Raw genomic sequence first — 19,573 nt, 5'->3', positions numbered from 1 at the left:
ACACAAAGGGTACCACAGAAGCCAGATGTGTCAGTCCTCAGTTCCAAAGGAAGATCCCCTTGACACAAATATGAAAATAAAACAACAGGATTAAACTGCACAATGCTAATTCACACTAACTTTACTAAACTACAATAAAAGCTAAGTAGAACAAGATAAACAGCTAATATTCCTCTGCTCTCTGTTGGCAGTTTTTAGCATTGTAGGGAACAATGCAATGAGGTTCTAGTGGATAGAAGTAACTGAGGAACTATATAACCTAGAGACCAAATGGTTGGTGGGACAAGGGAGCATGCACGCTGCCTCACAGACAAATGTGTACAATATAGGTTCATCCCAAGAGTGTGTCTTGAAGCAGGCAACCACCTCAAAAAAGAGCTATCATCCAATTAACTGAAGGACCAGAGTAGGAGGCTAAATCTGAAACCAACTTTTGTCAGTCTTGTTCTATGTTAATCTCACATGGGACATAAAAAAACCCAAACTTCCTGCTGATTATTTATGTCATAAAGCTAAACGTAATAAATGTTGCTTTCCCTGGAGGTGAAATAAAACGTAATAATTTCTGAACAGAAATTAAAAAAAAAAAAAAAAAAAAAAGAGTAGGACAGAGAAATAAAGCTTCAAGGTTTTCTCCCCAGAATCAATTTAGAGAGAACAGTATCACAGAAAATTAAACTATCTTCTTAATAAATGACATCGCAATACTGATGCATAGTATTTAGGTTTTGTGTTATCTCATTGTACTGACAGGTTAAGAACTAGCATAGCAAAATTATCAAACAGAATCAAACCTGCTGGAACTACGAGATCTTCTTAGAGAACTGTAGCTTCTGGGAGGTGTTCTGGATCTCTTCTCTTTCTTCTTTTTATCATCCCTCTCTTTGGACCTCTCTTTTTCTCTTTCCCGTTCCTTCTCTTTGTCCCCTTCCTTGTCTTTGTCCTTCTCCTTGTCACCCTCCTTCTTCTCTCGGTCCTTCTCCCTGTCCTTCTCCTTAACCTTCTCCCTGTCCCCCTCTTTCTCCCGATCCTTTTCCTTGTCCCTGTCCCCCCCTTTCTCCAGGTCTGTTTCCTTCTTGTCCCGGACTACCTCCTTCTCCTTGTCCCTGTCCTTCTCCCGGTCTTTGTTCCTCTCCTTTTCTTTGTCTCTATCCCTCTCTCGGTCCTTGTCCCTGTCTTTTTCTTTATCTCTGTCCCTATTTCTCTCTTTGTCTCTGTCCCGCTCCCTTTCTTTTTCTTTATCTCTGTCTCTCTCCTTCTCCCTGTCTCGGTCCTTGTCCTTCTCTCTGACCTTTTCTTTTTCCTTGACCTTTTCTTTGTTTTCTTTGTCTTTTTTCTTGTCCCTACGAAAAAGAAACATTCATTCATCATTGAAATGACCCTAATAAAAAGCTGAATTCACTCCTTTACCCTACTAATAAACACTCAACAAAACTCATAACTCTCTCTTTCAAAAATAATCACAACTATGCAAAATGTAAATTTCCCACCCACCTCATTCCTAACAATCTAGCTTTTTTCCCCTGCAGCTGCTGAAGGCAGAGGTATAAAAAAGAAAGGAAAAAAAACAATTAATCTTTAGACTAAATGACATTATAGCATAGGAACAGACTATGAATAAGTGCAGTATACAGTCTATGGACATTTGTAGGAACCTGAATGCTGAAGTAGACTTTCCAGCATATTGTGGGAAATTTTTAAACTTGGCTTTTAAACATTTCTTCTCATAACAAGGAGGAGTCTGGTGGCACCTTAAAGACTAACAGATTTATTTGGGTATAAGCTTTTGTAGGTTAAAAAAACCCCACTTCTTCAGTTGTATGGCTTATGCCCAAATCAATCGGATAGTCTTTAAGGTGACACCGGATTCAGAAACAATGAGGAATCCGGTGTCATAACATGGCTTTGTTTTGTTTTGTTTTTGTGGACTAACACGGCTACCCCTCTGCTACTTCTCATAACAGGGAATCCATCACCCTAGGATGGACTATAGGACAGTGTTTCTATTTGTGGTTAGGTCCAGTAAAGAATAGAGACAACTGTACATTATTTTTATTGAGTCTGCAAAAAAGAAACCCTACACAAATAAAGTACAATGATTTGGATGTGTATATTTAATTTTCTTCCCTCAAGTTAATAAGTATTTCAGGAAAAATTGTAAGGGCTACCAGCAAGAGTTGGTGGCCACACTCTGAGACCACCAAAAATGTTGCGAGAACCCCTGCTATAGGATGACCACATCCTCAGGAACTCACAAAAGAAGCTCAAACTATAAAACTATAGTTTTAGTCCTAAACTAATCTACCACACACATTATATCTATATCTATATCCTGGAACTGTGCCACAAATCCAGGATAATTGTTATTGGACTTTAAACAAGGGAAGTTAAGTTACATATTAACAAAGGAGGGAAAAATATACAGACCGATGGATTCTTTGTTATAAAAGGGCAAATTTACAGGCAAAGGCAACGTTGTCTTATTCTCATATAGAGGCAATTCATCAGTCTGGATTAGTCTATTAGGAGTTGGCAAGCTACCCAAAATGCAGAAAGGGAGGAAGAAAACAGAAATATATGGCTCACGGAAGGATGGCAGACCGTAGACCCTAATGACTAAATACTATACCTGAGGAAAATGGGATATCCACATTGCAATATTTTTTGAGAGAGCGGACAGATGTCCAGGGTGTTGATTTGCACATTTCTTTGTAACAAACAATTTCAATATGTGTGAGAAGTGGATTTTGTAGAATGAAGGATTTTACCATCTTTTTTATAAGACATCTATTACTTGTAGCCACCAGCAGGTGGTTTCTTTTGCAGCTGGAGATGGTTATTTTTGGAGCTATGAGGCCTTTGGTTTTGCCAGCATGATCTTTTTCCTGAACGAGTTTGTTCTGTCCAACTAATATTAATGGATTGACAGACATTTAACTTCCCTAGAATGAGAAGAATTGGGACAGAACCAAGATAGAAAGAAAAGAAAATGAGGAAGCACGCCCTGGTTCCAAGGGCTGCTCTTTTAGTTCAGCCAAAAAAATTCAGCTTCCAGCTGGCCTCAGAAGCTTTGACTGGAGAATGAAATTTTGCTACTGCCCTAGTGAACCTGCAAATAAGAAAGTCTGAACACAAACTTTCCCTTCCCAGCTGAGATGGCTCATAATGCAGCCATATGGATATACAAGGGGCTGAGGTTCAGATCTTTATTTAATCTATCAAAGACGACTAATTTGGACAGTTATTGAATATGAGCCAAGGCTATGTTCAACACATCAATTTTTGAAGACAAGTTAGACACATTAGTAGGCCTGCGACATAGAATCCTCCCTGGATTGGAGGAATACATCCAGTATTTGCTTGGAGTACCCAAGTTCCCACAGATTCATCCTCTCAAGTTCTACAAGAACACCTAGAACTTGTCGATGTCTTGACAACAAAATGATCTCCGAATCAGAAAGTCTCTGGTGAGGAGTAGTCATCTGAGAGCAGAGGTTGCTGAAGAGGCATCATAATCACTGTTCAGAAAATGTTCCAATCTTTTAGCCACCGAGCTTTTGGAAGTAATTGTTCCATCTTGCAGAATTTGGTGGTTTTGTTTTGGTTGTTTTTGTTTACGAGTCAGATGAAATCTGAAGGTTTCTCTTGGCTGTGGGGCTCATTTGGGATGATCCCTCCAAAAAGGGACCCAGTGAAAAGCTTATGTGATTGCATAAATATCTCAAATCAAGTACACTGAAATTTCAGGATAAGTAAGAACTCCGTGAGGCTAAATGCCAGAAGAGATCACAATAAGATGAGGCCATTAATAGGTCTGCAACGCCCAGGATAGTTAGACGGGTTGGGAAAGATGAAGCTGCTTTGGCCACCAGTAGGAGACTGATTCTAGGGCTCATAAGTGTAGCTAGGGCTCCCTTCAGACAGAGTCCAGCCATGTGCCCCACTATCCCTACCTTTCTCTACCAGAGCCGGTGTTTGGTCAAAACTCTTTCCACAGAGGCCTTCAGGTGATCAAGATCCAGTGGCCAAAGGCTCTGGTGCGGAGCCTGTGAAGACCACTGCTCCCACCAATGGGACATACATCCAGAAAGGCTGAACCGGTCAGGAGCAGGGGAGCGCCAACATCCTGAGGCCAGAAGGAGCTAATCATCAATGGATCAGGCCCAACCAATTCCAGCAGTGAGGTGCATTGCTCTCTGAAACGCTGGAGGAAGAGTGTGTGTCATGGGGAGAGAAGAGGCCAAATTACCTACAAAAGCAAGTCTGAAGCTCCCCTAAATGCATGAGGTAGAGCAGCGGTTCTGAAACTTAATTGCATCGTGACTCCCTTCCGACAACAAAAATTACTACATGACCCCAGGAGGGGGGACCGAAGCCTGAGCCCACTCAAGCCCCGCTGCCCCAGGTGGGAGGATGGGGGGAAAAGCTGAAGCCCAAGGGCTTCTGCCCTGGGTGGTAGGGCTTGGGCTTCAGACTTGTTGGGGCCCAGGGCCAACACCAGCCTTGGCGACCCCATTAAAATGGGGTCTTGACCAATTCTGGGGTCCTGACCCACAGTTTGAGAACCCCTGAGGTAGAATATAGAAAGATGCTTCTGCCAGATGGAGGCAGGACATTACAGACCACTTTGGCGCCAAAACTCTATCCAGTAAGCTGCCCTCATGAGTATCTGTTGATGTGGATAATTCAATAGTCCATCCCAGAGTGACGGATTGCCTGTGTATGCGAATTATGCTATTGTTCAATAAGATGAAGAATTAGCTTGATGGAATCCTGTAGTTGGCCAAACCGGATAGTCAAGAGGACTGAACATGAATAACTGGATTTGGATTAGGCTGGTCACAAGTAAACATTTCATAACACAAAGATGTATAGTTTTACTTATAGGAGGGAAAACAACCAACCTGAAATAACTAGAAAATTGGCAGAGCTAACATACACGCGGTGGATGTCCCTTTTGTGAATACTTGCTGATTTGTGACCAAATTCAACCCTAGTCTAAGCCAGTGCAACAACTTTGGAGTGATAGTTTGTGCCCACTTACACCATGGCTCAATTTGTCATGTAGAGTAAAATTTTCAGACTTGGTTGCCTAAAGTTTGGCATTTAACTAAAAACTACCTTATTTTCAATGATGCTGAACAACTGTAGTGACCATTGACTTCAGTGGAAGTTGAGGAAGCTCAGTACATAAGTTTAGGGACCCCAGTTTGAAAATTGTAACCATAGTACTTATTTTGCATAGTCTTTTTCTTGGGGAAATAAACATTATTTCAAACACCATGGAAGTCTCCACATTTCTACAGCCATGAAACTGATATCACAAAGGTATAAAATAGAAATAATTTGAAAATTCAAGACAGAATAGCTTAGAGACAAACTTGATTTTATTTTTCACCTGCAGTCTACATTTTGTAAGGTTTTTCCAGAAGCTATGAACTAGGTAATAAGAAGTGTAACACCAACTGTTAGCAAAGAAAGCTCACCGGGAACGAGAACGACTTCTTGACTTCCGCCTTTCCTTAGACTTGGAACGTTTTTTGGGAGGACTTTTGGATCTACGCCTATCCTTCTGACTAGAGAGTGATCTATTGTGTGATCTACTCCTGCAGCAAACAACATTAGAGAATAAATACTACATTTAACCTTGAGACTTCAGAAAAGAAACAACTGAAAAAAAATACATAAACCATCGAAATTAAATACATAGTATTTCATCTAATTATTATACCTAGTCCACAGTGAACTTTTTCACAGTTTTCCACGTTTAAAATTTGATTAGACTGACCCACCTCTTTCAAAACAGTATACCATTTAAAAAACTCTGCTACTACAATGTCATAGCAAAGAATTAACACACAGAAATGTCAGGAAAAGCAGAATTATGAATCATACAGCAACTGGACATCCTTGAATATACTGTAAAATATTAATACATCATATTATCATCCCAACGAGAGTGTGAAGTTTAATACAAAATTAAATTTGCACTAATTGGTCCATATTGCTGGCATGCAATATAGAAACTACACCTGCTCAGTTAATATTCTTAAATATTCCTGTGGTAAAAATATGATTGTGCTATTTGAATTTTACTGTAAAGACAGTTTTATAATAAACAGAATTTAATTTTACAATATACTGCTGTTAAATCTATACCTTTGTATGTATACACAATTTAGCTTAGTTACAATGTTACAGGAACCAAGATTTTGGATCACCCTATTCTTGGGTGTTTAAATTATAAAATGTAACATTGTATTAATGTTTTCTCTTGCATTTCTTTAATCATTCAATGTGTGGACAGGCAATCTTAATTTTTGCATTTTCTACACCCAGAAAGAATCGACCTCCTACACAACACAGGCCACAAAATTTCATCCAGCAATTCCTGCATCAAAGTTCCTAACTTCTGGTTCAGTTAGGGCATATATTATAGAAAAAATATCCAATCTTGATTTAAAACACATCAAGCAATCGAGAATCCACTATATCCTTAAGTAAGTGGTTCCAATTAAAGGTACCATGATCAATCACCTCTTAACCTTCTCTTGAATAAGCGAACTAGATTTAGCTTTTTAAATCTCCCAATGTAATGAAGGTTTTCCAGACTTCAAACCATTTTTCTAGCTCTTTTCCAAAGCCTTTCCATTTTTTTTTTTTTTTTTTTTTTTTTTTTTAAGAACAGTGATCAGAACATAGTTTTCCAGTACTGGTCCCAGTCTGCATAAAACAGGAAAAAATGGGTTGCAGAAATAGAATAGGAAGAATGTTATTCAATATAAAGATCAGTAGAGAGAAGAGACAGCCAGGTTAGGTTGATTCTAGGAGAATTTCTATCCCCACCCATTTCACACTCCCATCCTTTTTAACACAACTGTATCATTTTGCATGAACAGTATCTATTAGGTAGAATTTTTTCTCCCTGGCATTTGTTCTTTTCTTTTTTAACTTCCTTAACTTTATTTTTCCCTTTCTACCACCATGATTCTTCTCTTTTGTCTTTTTCAATATGACTTTTCTATGTTGGGTAAATAGTTATCTTCTTTTTCCTCTCCATTCTCGGTCTGTCTTTTCCTATGTTATTTTGTCTTCTTCCTTCCCTCCTCTTCTTCTATCATTCTTTTCTTCTCTTATGTTCGACATTCCCAACCTTTCTATACTTTCTCCACCTTCACCTTATTCTGGGACTACTGAACACTTCAAATCTCTGAGTGGGTTCCCCCCCCCCTTTTTCTTTTTTAAATCTGCACCATTTTCTTTCCCTCCAAAGTTATCCCAGTATAAGATACAGGATAGGCAATATTCATTCTGGACCAGTAACAAATTCAAGGTCCTACATCTGGCACCATCAGGGCTAGAAAAAAAGTGCAGTATACACGTACTGATGGACACAGCACTAATTTTTAGAGGATTGTAAAAAATTAAATTACATTTTCCCCTTCCTCCAAGTCCTGTTCAGTTAGCTCATGGTCATTAAAGTGATTTGGCTTTACAGGTTTAATCTATCTTGGCTTTCCAGCCTTAGTACTAACATACTTCTAAAGACTCTGTGAAACCTCTCAAATGGTTTCTCTGTAAAAGATGGCAGATCCAAACATACGATGGTGTGATATCAAGTTTTAATAGTCCTCATTTTGGATTATCTGCCCAACCGATCTCTGGCTTTGCACTTGGGTATAACATGGCCATCTCAAATCCATGCTAATAAATCCTTTCTACCATATCATCATATGCCAAATATTCTCCCTTAGTCTGTATATATGACATTCCAATATAGTGTATGCATTTATTAAATGTCAAATCATAGAAATAAATGCAAATAGATTTATTCCAATGTGCAGACACTCAAGTAGAAACATGCTTGACTTATTTCTGTATAAACATACTCAGTATGCACTCAGATTTCTGTAGAAAATGACATGCTGTGATATTCTCCACATTATTGTCAATAAATCATAACTTACTGATTTGAACCTTTTTTCTCCTCACTCTGGGAAAAAAGCACATCCCTCTCAAAAACTTTGTACTAGAGCTGGGCAGGAATCGTTTGTTTGTTTTTGTCCCACAAGAATATTAAAGATTTTGAAAGTTTCCTGCCCCAAATCAGGATGAAAAGTCAAAATCTTGAAAACGTTCGTAAACCAAAAATCTGGGAGGTTGGGGAGAAGAAGGATTGGATCAGACAAATTCATTTAATGAATTTTAAAATGATTTGTTTCAATTTCAAACTTACGCTTTTCCTTTTTTTTTAACCTATAAATTAACTTCAATTTAAAAATTAAATGTTGTGTCAACCCAAAAAAGGGAACTTTTGTTTAGAAAATGTCAAAATTTCAAGCCTTTCTTTCAAAAAATTTTCAAAACAAAAAATTCATTAACACCTTTCACATGAACAGTTTAGGATTTGACAAATCAGCATTATCTGACACAAAAGAAGTTTCATCAAAAAATTCCAGATCAGTTCTACTGAGTTTGATATTTTAGGGACCAATTTTAAGTTGCCTTGCCCCATCTAAACTTACCAAGAAAAGTGCAGGTTGACAGGAAGCACTCATGTTTATAACTGTCAAAATCCTGAGGAACAAAAAGATGCACAAAATGCCAGCACCACCTATGTTCTGCAACTCAAGACGCATACACAAAAGAGGGTATACCAGGGGAAAGGTTAGGGTTGTTCTGCCTAGAGCTGTGCTTCACATATTAATGTGGAATAGTCTGTCAACTAGATGCCAAACTAATTCCAGCTCAGTTAGAATAAGGCCTCTATGATTGATGAATTTGAGATGAAAGTAACTTGGGGATGATAAGCCACCAAGAAACAGGGAATGGCTGAGGGAGGTTTATTCTGAAAATGCTGTTGACTCTCTGCCAGGATCAGAATGATCTTTAGTTCGTTAAGTCCCCAGAACTGACTGCAAAATAAATTCATCGTACTACCATGCAAAGCACTGGATTCAGACATTTCTTTACCTATATCTAATTTTGAAGCAAGCAAGTGAGAATTTGGCTCTTAAAGCACAGTCAGCTCTGAGTTATCCATAGACAAAAGAATCTGAAAACTGTACTGTGTGACATGTAAAGCTTTCTTAAAAGAGAAGTTTTCTAGTTATGTGCTGACTGTCCCAAATAGGCATTCAGCAAATAATTGATTGTAAAAATATAAATTCTTCAATCTTCTAACATCATAGAACACAACCTCTGGTTATACCTACTGGAACAAACTGCAAAACTAAAGCCAAGCCTTCAGTGATTGTGCAAATCACTTCTCTTTGGTAGTATATGGATGTGGTGAGTCCTTATGGGTCACCTACATTGCCCACCATGGAGTTTTGGTAGTTGCCACATCACAGGACAATGCATTCAGGGGCATAACACAACTGCTGATGCAATACTGAAGAAACTTAACTTAAAAAAGAAGTTACTTTACATTCACTTCTATGCTAAATTTCTCTCACTCTTTTGCTATCTGAGGTAGTGGGTACATAACTTAGAAATATCCCCATAGCCATTTGGATAATCAAAGTTTCAGACAACAGGAATTCTGATTTCAGGAGACATTTCCAAAATTGAGATAACAGGAGTTTACCCTTGTCTCATTTGCGGGTAAAAAAGTTTGCAGGTAACTTTTTAAGAGTATACAGACAACTTTACTTCCATATTTAGATGACTTGGAATTTACAACCTAACCAAACTTTAAACATTAAAAATCAAAACAAATTCTCAGACCAAAATAGTGGGGGTTAAAATTTAACCAGAATTGGTGGGGGGTTTTTGTGTGACATGCATTTTCAGACTGAGTCCGTTAAATAATATTTATAATTTTGGGATACTATGAGTATCATACCAGCAAAAGCCACGATACCATCGAACAATCCAGGCCATCAATAGGGGGGAAAAAAATCTGACTACACTGTCCACCAGCAAAGCACAATTAATTGTATCACATTCTGAAATCGAGACCTTTCAAGATTTAACAAAAATCAAGCTACTCAAATGTGAGCATTTTATCTTCATCTGCTCTAACTGAAACCAGTCCTGTATCTTTTGAACACTATCCCAAAATAGCTTTTCCATGATGGTTGTCTGGTTTTGGGGAATGAAAATCTGCCCAAACGCATAAAGTTCTTATTTTGGTCCAGTCAACAGTATCAGGTACTTCAATAAATCTCTCCCAGCAATTCTTGGCTCAGAATTCAAAGACAATCTCAAAAGCTACTGCCATCAAGAAACACAGTGTAATCTCTTACTGCAAAATGGAAAGCATTCTCACCTGCGTTTTGAGCGTGATCTTTTCCTTCTAGATCGGGATTTTGAACTAGATCTGGACTCTGAACGAGAATGGGAACGAGATCGACCGCCTTTTCTTTCACTGCTCTTTCCAGACTCTGAGAGGAAAAAACCACTTTGCAGTGTAAGCTCAGAACATTTAAAGATCCCAGTTAACAATCTGGCACAAGTGGAATGTACCACATATAGTGCAATGGGCCTACTCTCTGCACATCTTCCTTCTTTGCAAAAATCCTTCAGAAACATCCAAGAAAGTCATTGCATATACTCGTTGAGTGCAGCCATCCTGCAGCAGTACACATAAACCAGATAATTATAAACAGCTAGCTGAGTAAGGAATGGGATTTATGTTGCTGCCACAATGCACAAGATTACAACATGTTCTCTTCTTGGCTTATTCAATTATATAAATTACTTTTTCTGAAAAAAAAATTAACTTCTGAGAATAGACAAAATTCAGAGTAGCAATTTTGAAAACGTGCACAAAAATTTAAATGACACTCAGCACTTAAAGTACTTTATATTTTCAAAGCACTGTATAAATATTAACTACTTAATCCTCACAACCCTCTGGAGAAGTATGTAAAGGTCTGGTCCAAAAATCCTGTAGTAAATGGAAAGTTTCCCACTGACTTTGATGGACAGTGAATCAGGTCCCATCTGATGATACTATGAGTAGTATTAAAAAAATAACTAGGAAATTTTAGAGTGTTGTGTCTTCCAGTTTTGTCCAGGGCAGATAATTATGCAGTGTCTAGGTTTGTTAATGACAATGAAACATCTCAAAGGTCTATGAAAAATCTTCATTGTTATCTTAATTAAAAGTTTTTTTAAAAAGATAAACAAATTCCTATTCTTTCATGACAAGCGAAGGACAACAAAGAATTGATAGAGTGAAAAATGTAATGTTTGTAAAGCACTTTGAATATAAAACAGCATTAGCATTAAGCATTATTAGGTATTATAATAGTATTGACTTCACAATTTTAAGCTATTGACAGCATTCATTGAACAAATCTTTGAAAATAAAATATGTCAAAACAAATTTGAAAAGAAACCTGGCTTCCACCGGCTTGTCAAATAAGAAAACAATTTTGATTATTCAACTTTTACCAAAGACAAATACTGCTCATCTTGAGGGAGTCCTTTTCTCTGTCTGAAAATGCTCTATAAATGCATATCAAGATACACAGATTGAGATATACTGGTTTCATCCTGACTAGCGAACATAATGGATTTACCTGGCTCAATAGCTGCCGATATGAAAGACTGGGCTTCCCTTACTCTCTTCATCACTTCTTCCAACTCCTTGGCAGCAGCTTGTGGAGTCATTTCAGGAGGTTTCACTATTGCATTATTGGAGTGATTTATTCTAAAGTAAGGAACAAACCTAGCTTTAAAATTATGCTTGTGCACACTTTTTTTTAAAAAACTTGATTTAGAAAAAAATAAAAAACAACAAGATAAATATACACTGCACCCTATCCATAATTAGCTTGTTTATAGATTTCTTCCTTATAATCACCGACACAATTTAAGTATTTACACATACCACCTGGTTTTTATTGCCTAAAACCTTTTTACCTTGAATAAATGCATTAATACACATGGTGATGCCCATATTTATGTGGCATACAAACATGTTTTCAAACAATAGAAGAATAAGAAATTTAATCTTTTTTAAATTAAAGGTGAAATTTATATCCTGAAACCTATTTACCACATAAGCCCCATATTTAGGGCTTAAGTAGAGCCTAGTGTGAGTCATCTACACGGTGATAGATTTCACCCTCAGAGATTAAATATTAGTATACGCTGCTCTGTTCTACACTATACCCTTATCCAGGGGAAGTAACTTTCACTCTTGAAAATGTAAAAGAACAGGTATCAAAGGCTACAGAAAGCAGCACCCTGCTAATACAGGCCTTGCAAACTGCTTTGTATGGCATACCTCCACAGATGAGAGCCATAATTACAGACATATTTATAAAGATACTGAGAAATCTTTCATTCAGAATTCATCTGGATATTTTCTGTTTAATTTCTTACTTCAGTGGCCTGTCTCCAAACATAACTCCATTAAAGGCAAGAGCACGAGGTACAGAATTTTGGTCTGCAAATTCCACAAAAGCAAACCGTGTTGGTTGTGTCTCATCACCTGCCATTCGCACAAACTTCACTTCTCCAACTTGTTTAAAAAATTCAAGCAGCTGATCTGCTGTTGTAGTCTAGAAAAAAAATCAAAAAGCTCAGGTGAAGTAAAATATGTAATGAAAAACACTTATCCAACATACCAGGTAACCTAAGAACTTCAGAGATTAGGAAAAAAGATTTCATTAGTCAAAGGCAACGTGGACCAAAACTTCTATATTTCTTTCCTTCCCCATAAAAGTTATTTGGAAACTAGCCAATTTAGAAAAGGGAGGATCACATTTTTTTCTCCACACATCTAAAAAGTCTGCTTCTATTTAAAATGGTGCCACTAATACAAAAGATATTTTGAAAGGGTGATGTTTGGAAACTATATATTATTAAAAAAAAAGAAAGACGTTTCTGGATGAACCATTTTAAGAGAGGTATGTTAATCCAACAAATTTAAATAATCAAGGAAAGGAGAGGTGAAAATGCTTATCCTTCTCTCCCCTCCAACTGCCTGTAGAAATGAAGGAAAGGATCATTGCAAGCCCTGAACTCATCAGACCTGTCAATAATAAACATATTTCCATATGGATCTGCTTTTTTTAAGGTAGTACATTTGAAATCATCAATTAAAAAGGAATTTCTTTTTATTTCAAATTGAATAATTTCATGTGTGTTACATATACTGATTGAAAGTGCATCAAAATAATATTTTTTAACATGTTGTTTCTATCTATTCACCCATCCAGGGTTTTAGAATGGCACTCATCTCAGTAGTAACTTTCTACTTAGGTATATAGTTAGGCGAATAAAACAAAAGCCACATTTACTCTTGACTGAGTGGCATTTTCATATTTAAATAACCCTCTGGTAAATAATTGACCATTTAAGGAAGAGGACTTTGTTTCCCTGTTATGGATACAGAGGACTCTTCATACTAAATTATACAACTAATCCACCAAGTCCAGCCTCCTGTGATGGCCAATTATTCATACTTGAGAAAAAGGTAAATTCCTTCCCCACAATGCACCTATCCTACAAAGCAATGCTGTACATGGATGGGGGGATGATACAAATTCCTTCATAATCCCTGAAGTAATCAGTTTATTATACTCTGATGCAGATCATCATTATTTCAGCATACATAGCGATAAAACCATCAAAATCTGTAGTATTTGTTTCTTTGAAGTAGTGAACTCTACAGGCTGTCTTCCCCCCCATTTCCCAAGAAGCATTCACAACACAACTAATAACCACAAGAGCATCTTTTTTTTTATTTGTTTGAATTATCTTCTATTTTTACCATGTGGAACAAACTCATTATGCACATATGGGTCTTTTCAAAACTGTTTAAGGTCATAAATCACAATGACATGGGCTAAACCAGAGCTGGGCAAACTTTTTGGCACGAGGACCATATCTGGGTATGGAAATTGTATGGCAGGCCATGAATGCTCACAAAATTGGGGGCTGAGGTGCGGGAGGAGGTGAGGGCTCCGGGGTGGGGCCAGAAATGAGGAGTTCAGGGTGCAGGAGGGTACTCCGGCTAGGACTGAGGGGTTCGGAGGGCTGGGGAAGGGGGTTGGGGAGCGTGAGCGTGTCAGGGGTGCAGGCTCCGGGCGGCGCTTACCTCAAACAGCTCCCAGAAGCAGTGGCATGTCCCCCCTCTGGCTCGTACGTGGAGGCACATCCAGGTGGCTCTGCGTGCTGCCCTGTCCTCAGGTGCCTCCCCTGTAGCTCCCATTAGCCATGGTTCCCAGCCAATGGGAGCTGTGGGGACAGCGCTTGGGGCGGCGGCAGCATGCAGAGCCCCCTGGCTGCCCCTACACATAGGAGCTGGAGAGGGGACATGCCGCTGCTTCTGGGAGCCACATGGAGTGGGGCAAGCCCCTGACCCCACTCCCCGGCTGGAGTGCCGGAGTGGGGCAAGTGCCAGACCCTGCTCCCCAGCGGGAGTTTGAGGGCCAGATTAAAACATCTGGAGGGCTGGATGCAGCGCTGGGCCATAGTTTGCCCACCGCTGGGCTAAAAACTACATCTTCCTTTAATTTTTCAAATTTGACAAAAAGGACGGTACCTGAGAATTCAGATTTCCAACGTAGACTGTTCTCCTAATTTCATCAATTTTGGAAGGATCCACATTTCCCATAATTGGTGGCTGTGGTATTTCTCCAAGTGCTGTAATATTAGGGTCCAATGCTGCTGCTGGTATAGCTCCCAACGTGCCAAGTGAAACACTAAGCTAAAAAAACAAAAACAAAAACATGATTTATAAACAAATAGGAGATTGTGTGTCCCAGCAAGGCTTTTATCCCAAGTACATCCAAGTAAAAAACAAAATACAAATTCAGTACAAACAGATAATATTTTTTTACAGTTAAACCCTCACCTTGCAAAAATTCTATCCCCCAAATCTAGCCTCTCATATATTAAATGTTCCAAAATATGGCCAGTCACCGTCTTGCTTAAGCTTTTGGCCAGTGATGCTATAGCATAATCAAACAGAAAGGTAATGGCAGAATTCCCCTGCAGAACATGAACATTTATGCCCATGATATCTAGGGAAAAGGCAACTTTCTACTTTGTGTCTACTGCACCTTCCTAGCATGAGACAATAAACAAGAATTCCATAGCTATGCTGCCAAGAATGACATAATTCTCTCCCAAGTCTTATGTTATAGAGAAAGAGACCAGTCTACATTTTCTTTTGTGAAACACGTGATTAGATTTGAGTCTTTTTCCCAGATTAATATAAAAACTGACAAATTGGGGGAGGAAAGACTAATATTGCTCAACGAAGGAGTTTCTTATGGTTAATGCTTTGGCTGCAATGTTTACAGGCGCTATGGAGAACCCAATGGGAGTAACTGGACACTCCATTCTCCTTCATTTTAAAAGGAAAATGAGCATCCAAATCCCCTGCGTGGCTTTGAAATCTCAGCCTAAAGGTTTTCTAACTTGGACCCACTGCTAATGTGAAAGCTCAGAGGGGGATCTAAACTGGCTGAGGTCTAAATATTTCTTATTCAGTCCTGGTCCAGAACTACAGAAGTAGCATTAGTCTTGAGGATCAGTCATAGATCTTGTGCAACACCAGAGAGGTAAATGAACACCATGTACCACCGGAAAAATAGAATTCCATAGCAAGTATATAGCAGTTGTTTCTATCCCTGGTAGATTGAGAGAGATTAGGTTTTAAAAATCCAACAATTCAAATAACTATCACGCTTTCCCTTACATACATACACACAATTGAATTCCAAAGTGATTTTAACATGTATCTTGACAATTGCTAGATTTTCATATTCCTTATGCTGGTGGAAAATCTGGAATTCTAGCATTCAAACAGCATAATGTAGTAATTCTGTGGACTGTAAAGGATTAGCTGGTAGGCAACAGAGACGTGGTAAGTAACATGGTACCACTTTCTCCTTGTTTCCAATTGCTTCTACATGGGTCCAGGTGTCTAAAAGCAAAGATGTGCCAGCCTAGCTATATCCACAGGGGCTACTGCAATATAAGAAAAAAGAGGAGGAGGAAAGTAAAGAGTAATAGCTCTCAGGGAATGGAACTGCCATGCACTACCATGAGAGGTGCACGGAGCCCTTCACCACGTGAAAAATGTTCAGGGAACAAAGGAAACAGGCAGGTGGGGAAGAGGACCACCAGGCAGCGTACCTCTGGAAAGGGAGGACCAGCCTGCAGGGGAGCAGAGAAATGAACCAAAAAGGCCAAACAGCATATGCCCATAACAAAGACGAACAGGCAGCAACAAACCACATGTAGGGAGATCAGGCAAAAGAGAAACACATGTAACTGACTGGGGGAAAGAGTGGGAAACAGGACAGATGACAGAAAGAAATGAAACAAAGAGCAGGAGATAATTACTTATTTTTTCCAAAACAGACAAAACACTAATTGCTTTTAAAAACAATTAAAGTACCTGAGACTTTTCTATACTAGCATTCCATGTAAGCATGCTGCACAATTATATATAGGATTATAAATGAAGAAATGGGAGGAGTTGCTCCATCAGACACACTCTCCATTAAGATGTAATGTAAACACAAGTAGTTAAGATCTGCTCCTTTTTCAAAATGCAGGGATGAGGTATTTTCTAAGATCATGTATAAATCACTATTTTCCTAATTCCAGAATGGAAATCATGAGCTTTAGTGTAAATTTAATGATTCTCCAGTTTTATGTCACTGATACCAAATTTCACCCTTTCCTCTTGTGCCAAAACGTATTCACTGGCAAACAGCAGTTCACTTTGGCTTTGTATTCACTCCTTTTACCTCCTGGAGAATCCATAAGGAATACAGAACTAAAATTTTTCTAAACAAACATCAAATATTGTCAAATGCTTTACACAAGCCCAACTGTCAGTCCTTTATCTGGCATATAAAAGGTCAATATTTTCTGGTGGTACTATATGTATTATGATCTAATCTGAACTTGCAATGGAAAAATAAATACACTTTTGGGGACTGGAAACCCTTTTCATTTTAGTCTGTAAACTACCAGAGATAAAAATGCTCAGAATAATGGTCTTCTCTTGTACATGAGTCTGAAAGTACCTTAGTGCTATTTATAGCAAATCTAGTTTCCCAAACATACACTGACATTATTAAAAACAAATCTTTAAAACTGAAACAACACAACAACCACATGGGTGTTGATGAGAAATGTTCTTAAAATATATTAAAACATCCACATTTACATCCATCCACTTACAGGGGAATTAAAGTGGATCCAAACCTATTAATTAATATACCAGATGGCTCTAAGGCAGGGGTAGCCAAATCCGGACCGCCAGATGCTTTTGAACACATTCCGTAATCTTTTTATTTACTTATTATCATTATTGTTATTATTTTTCTCTGGAGTCCGGACCTTGACTATACCTTGACCAAGAAATTTAGACCCTGACAAAAAATAATTGACTACCCCTGCTCTAAGGGCCTGATCCTGCAAAGTGTTGATCACCCTCAACTCCAATTGGTTCTGGAGGGAAGCCAAGAGCCCCTGCATCAGAAGAGGGCACTCATCACACTACAAAATTGTGACCTAGTGCAACACATTACATCCTTGTCACCAGGAACTCACTACACACTAGAGAAGGCTATTTCCCAGTGACAGAAACATTAGAGGTCTTTGAAAAGAGTCGCAATCCACCACGAAATGCTGAACCTCATTTTTTTACCTTATGTCCCTTATTAGCATGCAAGAGAACGACTGAAACAAAGATTTCACAGATGGTTGCCTCCTTGGCCTTTATAAGAATTCGTAAGCTGGGGGTAGGGTGGGGGGGGGAATAAATCTCTGACTGAGAAATATTTGCCTTGCTTAGACTGAATGACAAGGGAAGATAATAAAGTTGGAATATGCAAAGCCTGAAGCAAGGGGTTAGAAGTTTCCTGGATTTGATAGGTGTGTTGACTTTCCGAATCTGCATGTTTTCTAAACAAACTACCATATATACTCGTTCATAAGCTGAATTTTTTTTAGTAAAAAAGGGAAGCATCAGAGAAGGGGGTCGGCTTATGAACGGGTATAGAGTGGGAGAGGTGGGCAGGGAGAGGCAGCAGAGCCAGAAGGAAAGAGGCGGGGCCAGAGTCTCTCCGCTTCTGGCCATGCTGCTCTCCCCCCAGCCTCTGAGGCAGCTGCTGCTCTGGGGCTGGCAGGCTGCGGCCATGCTGCCCGGCCCCATCTGCTGGAGCAGGCTACGGCCAGGCCAGAGACATCCTCCCCTGACCCACCCCAGCTAAGGTGGAAGAGATGGGATGGGGAGAGTGTGGGGGTCCTGGGCTAGGGTCATGTGTGGGGTGGTCACAGGGGTTACTCCCCTGACCTCCAGCTTCTCCCATGACCCTCCCACCCCCAAATTTCCCCACCAGTTGCTGTCCTGGCCCGTTAGGGTAAGCAGCTGGCGGGCCGGGACAGTTTATTTACTCAGGTTGACTTCCGTACCTGTGGACACTCAAGGTAAACAAACCGTCTCTGCCCGCCAGCAGCTTATCCTGATAGTCCCAGGAGCCAAAGTTTGCCGACCCCTGAATTATAGGGGGTCATGAACGCGTCATAAAAAATTTCCATTTTTACTTCTCCATCTTTGGGGTGGGAGGGCAGCTTATAAAAGAACCAGCTTATGATCGAGTATATACGGTACATCCATCCACTCAAAGGAAAGGTTAGCTAAGCTTTTTATTGAATGAGAGAAGTGGAAAAGGCATACAACAGGTTATGCAAGCCAATATCCTCTGGACAAAATTTCTTTACCATCTATCTTCAACTATATCTTTGTAAGGAAAATAATTTATAATTTAAATTTAGTCAGTCATTTTCTGCAGCATCAAAGTAGAATAATGCCTTCAATTTCCAAAATATGGAAGTGATCTCTCAAGACAGATGCCATAACATTATGTGATTAGTAAAATCAGTTGACTAGTTGAGTCCAAATCTAAGCATTGTCTTCTCCACAAAGAACAAAGCAAGTTCCTTGCTACTGAAGAAGTATGTATAACAAATGTCATAACTCCTGAACAGTCTAAACAGTAGGTCTATTCTATCATTCTAAGTGATGATTCTAAGTGATTATATCATTCTACTATAAAAATTAGTACCTGTATTTATTTTAGTACTGTTCAATGTGTCTTTTAAATTCTTCCTGAATTACTTTAATAACAGCAAATTCTGAGAGTAGAATTGGGCAGAGATTCTAAAAAATTATTAAAAATGCTAAAGGTTCAATAGGTTCTCTTGGCTAAATTCCAAGAGCACAGATAAACTGAATAGTTAACTTCTGGAAGATGACTTATAATAAACAGAGGTAATTTGTGCTAGGTGATTAGATTAAGCTGGTTCAAAATCCAAACAGCGGATTATTTATGGCTGGAGCAGGGGCATTTATAGGCACAAGGGGTTGAAGTATCAGTAACAACATTTTTGACTAATAAATTTCCCTGGGTACTGTTTACAGGAAATTACAAAAGGATTCAACTATTAATAATTTTGCAGGAATTTTGTCTTTTCTTTTTAAAAGGAACATTTTAAAAACACTACAGTGTCCCTTATACAACTACTAGGGTGAGCCGGTGTCAGACTGTGCATATTAGTTTGCAGAAGGTCAGTATGAATCTAT

At 38.8% G+C, this 19,573-nt stretch overlaps 1 protein-coding gene across 2 annotated transcripts in view; it reads right to left on the bottom strand.

The window, feature by feature from the left end:
* Positions 1 to 19,573, bottom strand: part of SREK1 (splicing regulatory glutamic acid and lysine rich protein 1) — a 55,935-nt gene that overhangs the window by 10,256 nt on the left and 26,106 nt on the right. For both annotated transcript variants that reach the window (XM_084629041.1, XM_084629042.1), the window contains exons 4-9: positions 14,507 to 14,671; positions 12,340 to 12,518; positions 11,532 to 11,662; positions 10,274 to 10,388; positions 5,487 to 5,606; positions 795 to 1,343 (exon numbers count right to left, since the gene is read on the bottom strand). In XM_084629041.1, the coding sequence (XP_084485167.1) occupies positions 795 to 1,343; positions 5,487 to 5,606; positions 10,274 to 10,388; positions 11,532 to 11,662; positions 12,340 to 12,518; positions 14,507 to 14,671 (1,259 nt within the window). The remainder of the gene's footprint in view (positions 1 to 794; positions 1,344 to 5,486; positions 5,607 to 10,273; positions 10,389 to 11,531; positions 11,663 to 12,339; positions 12,519 to 14,506; positions 14,672 to 19,573) is intronic.

Source organism: Lepidochelys olivacea, assembly GCF_965140295.1.
Source record: "Lepidochelys olivacea isolate rLepOli2 genome assembly, chromosome: 5".
In the NCBI taxonomy this organism is placed as follows: domain Eukaryota; kingdom Metazoa; phylum Chordata; order Testudines; family Cheloniidae; genus Lepidochelys; species Lepidochelys olivacea.
Note: the sequence above shows the minus strand (reverse complement) of the source record. Positions and strands in the feature narration are given on the sequence as shown.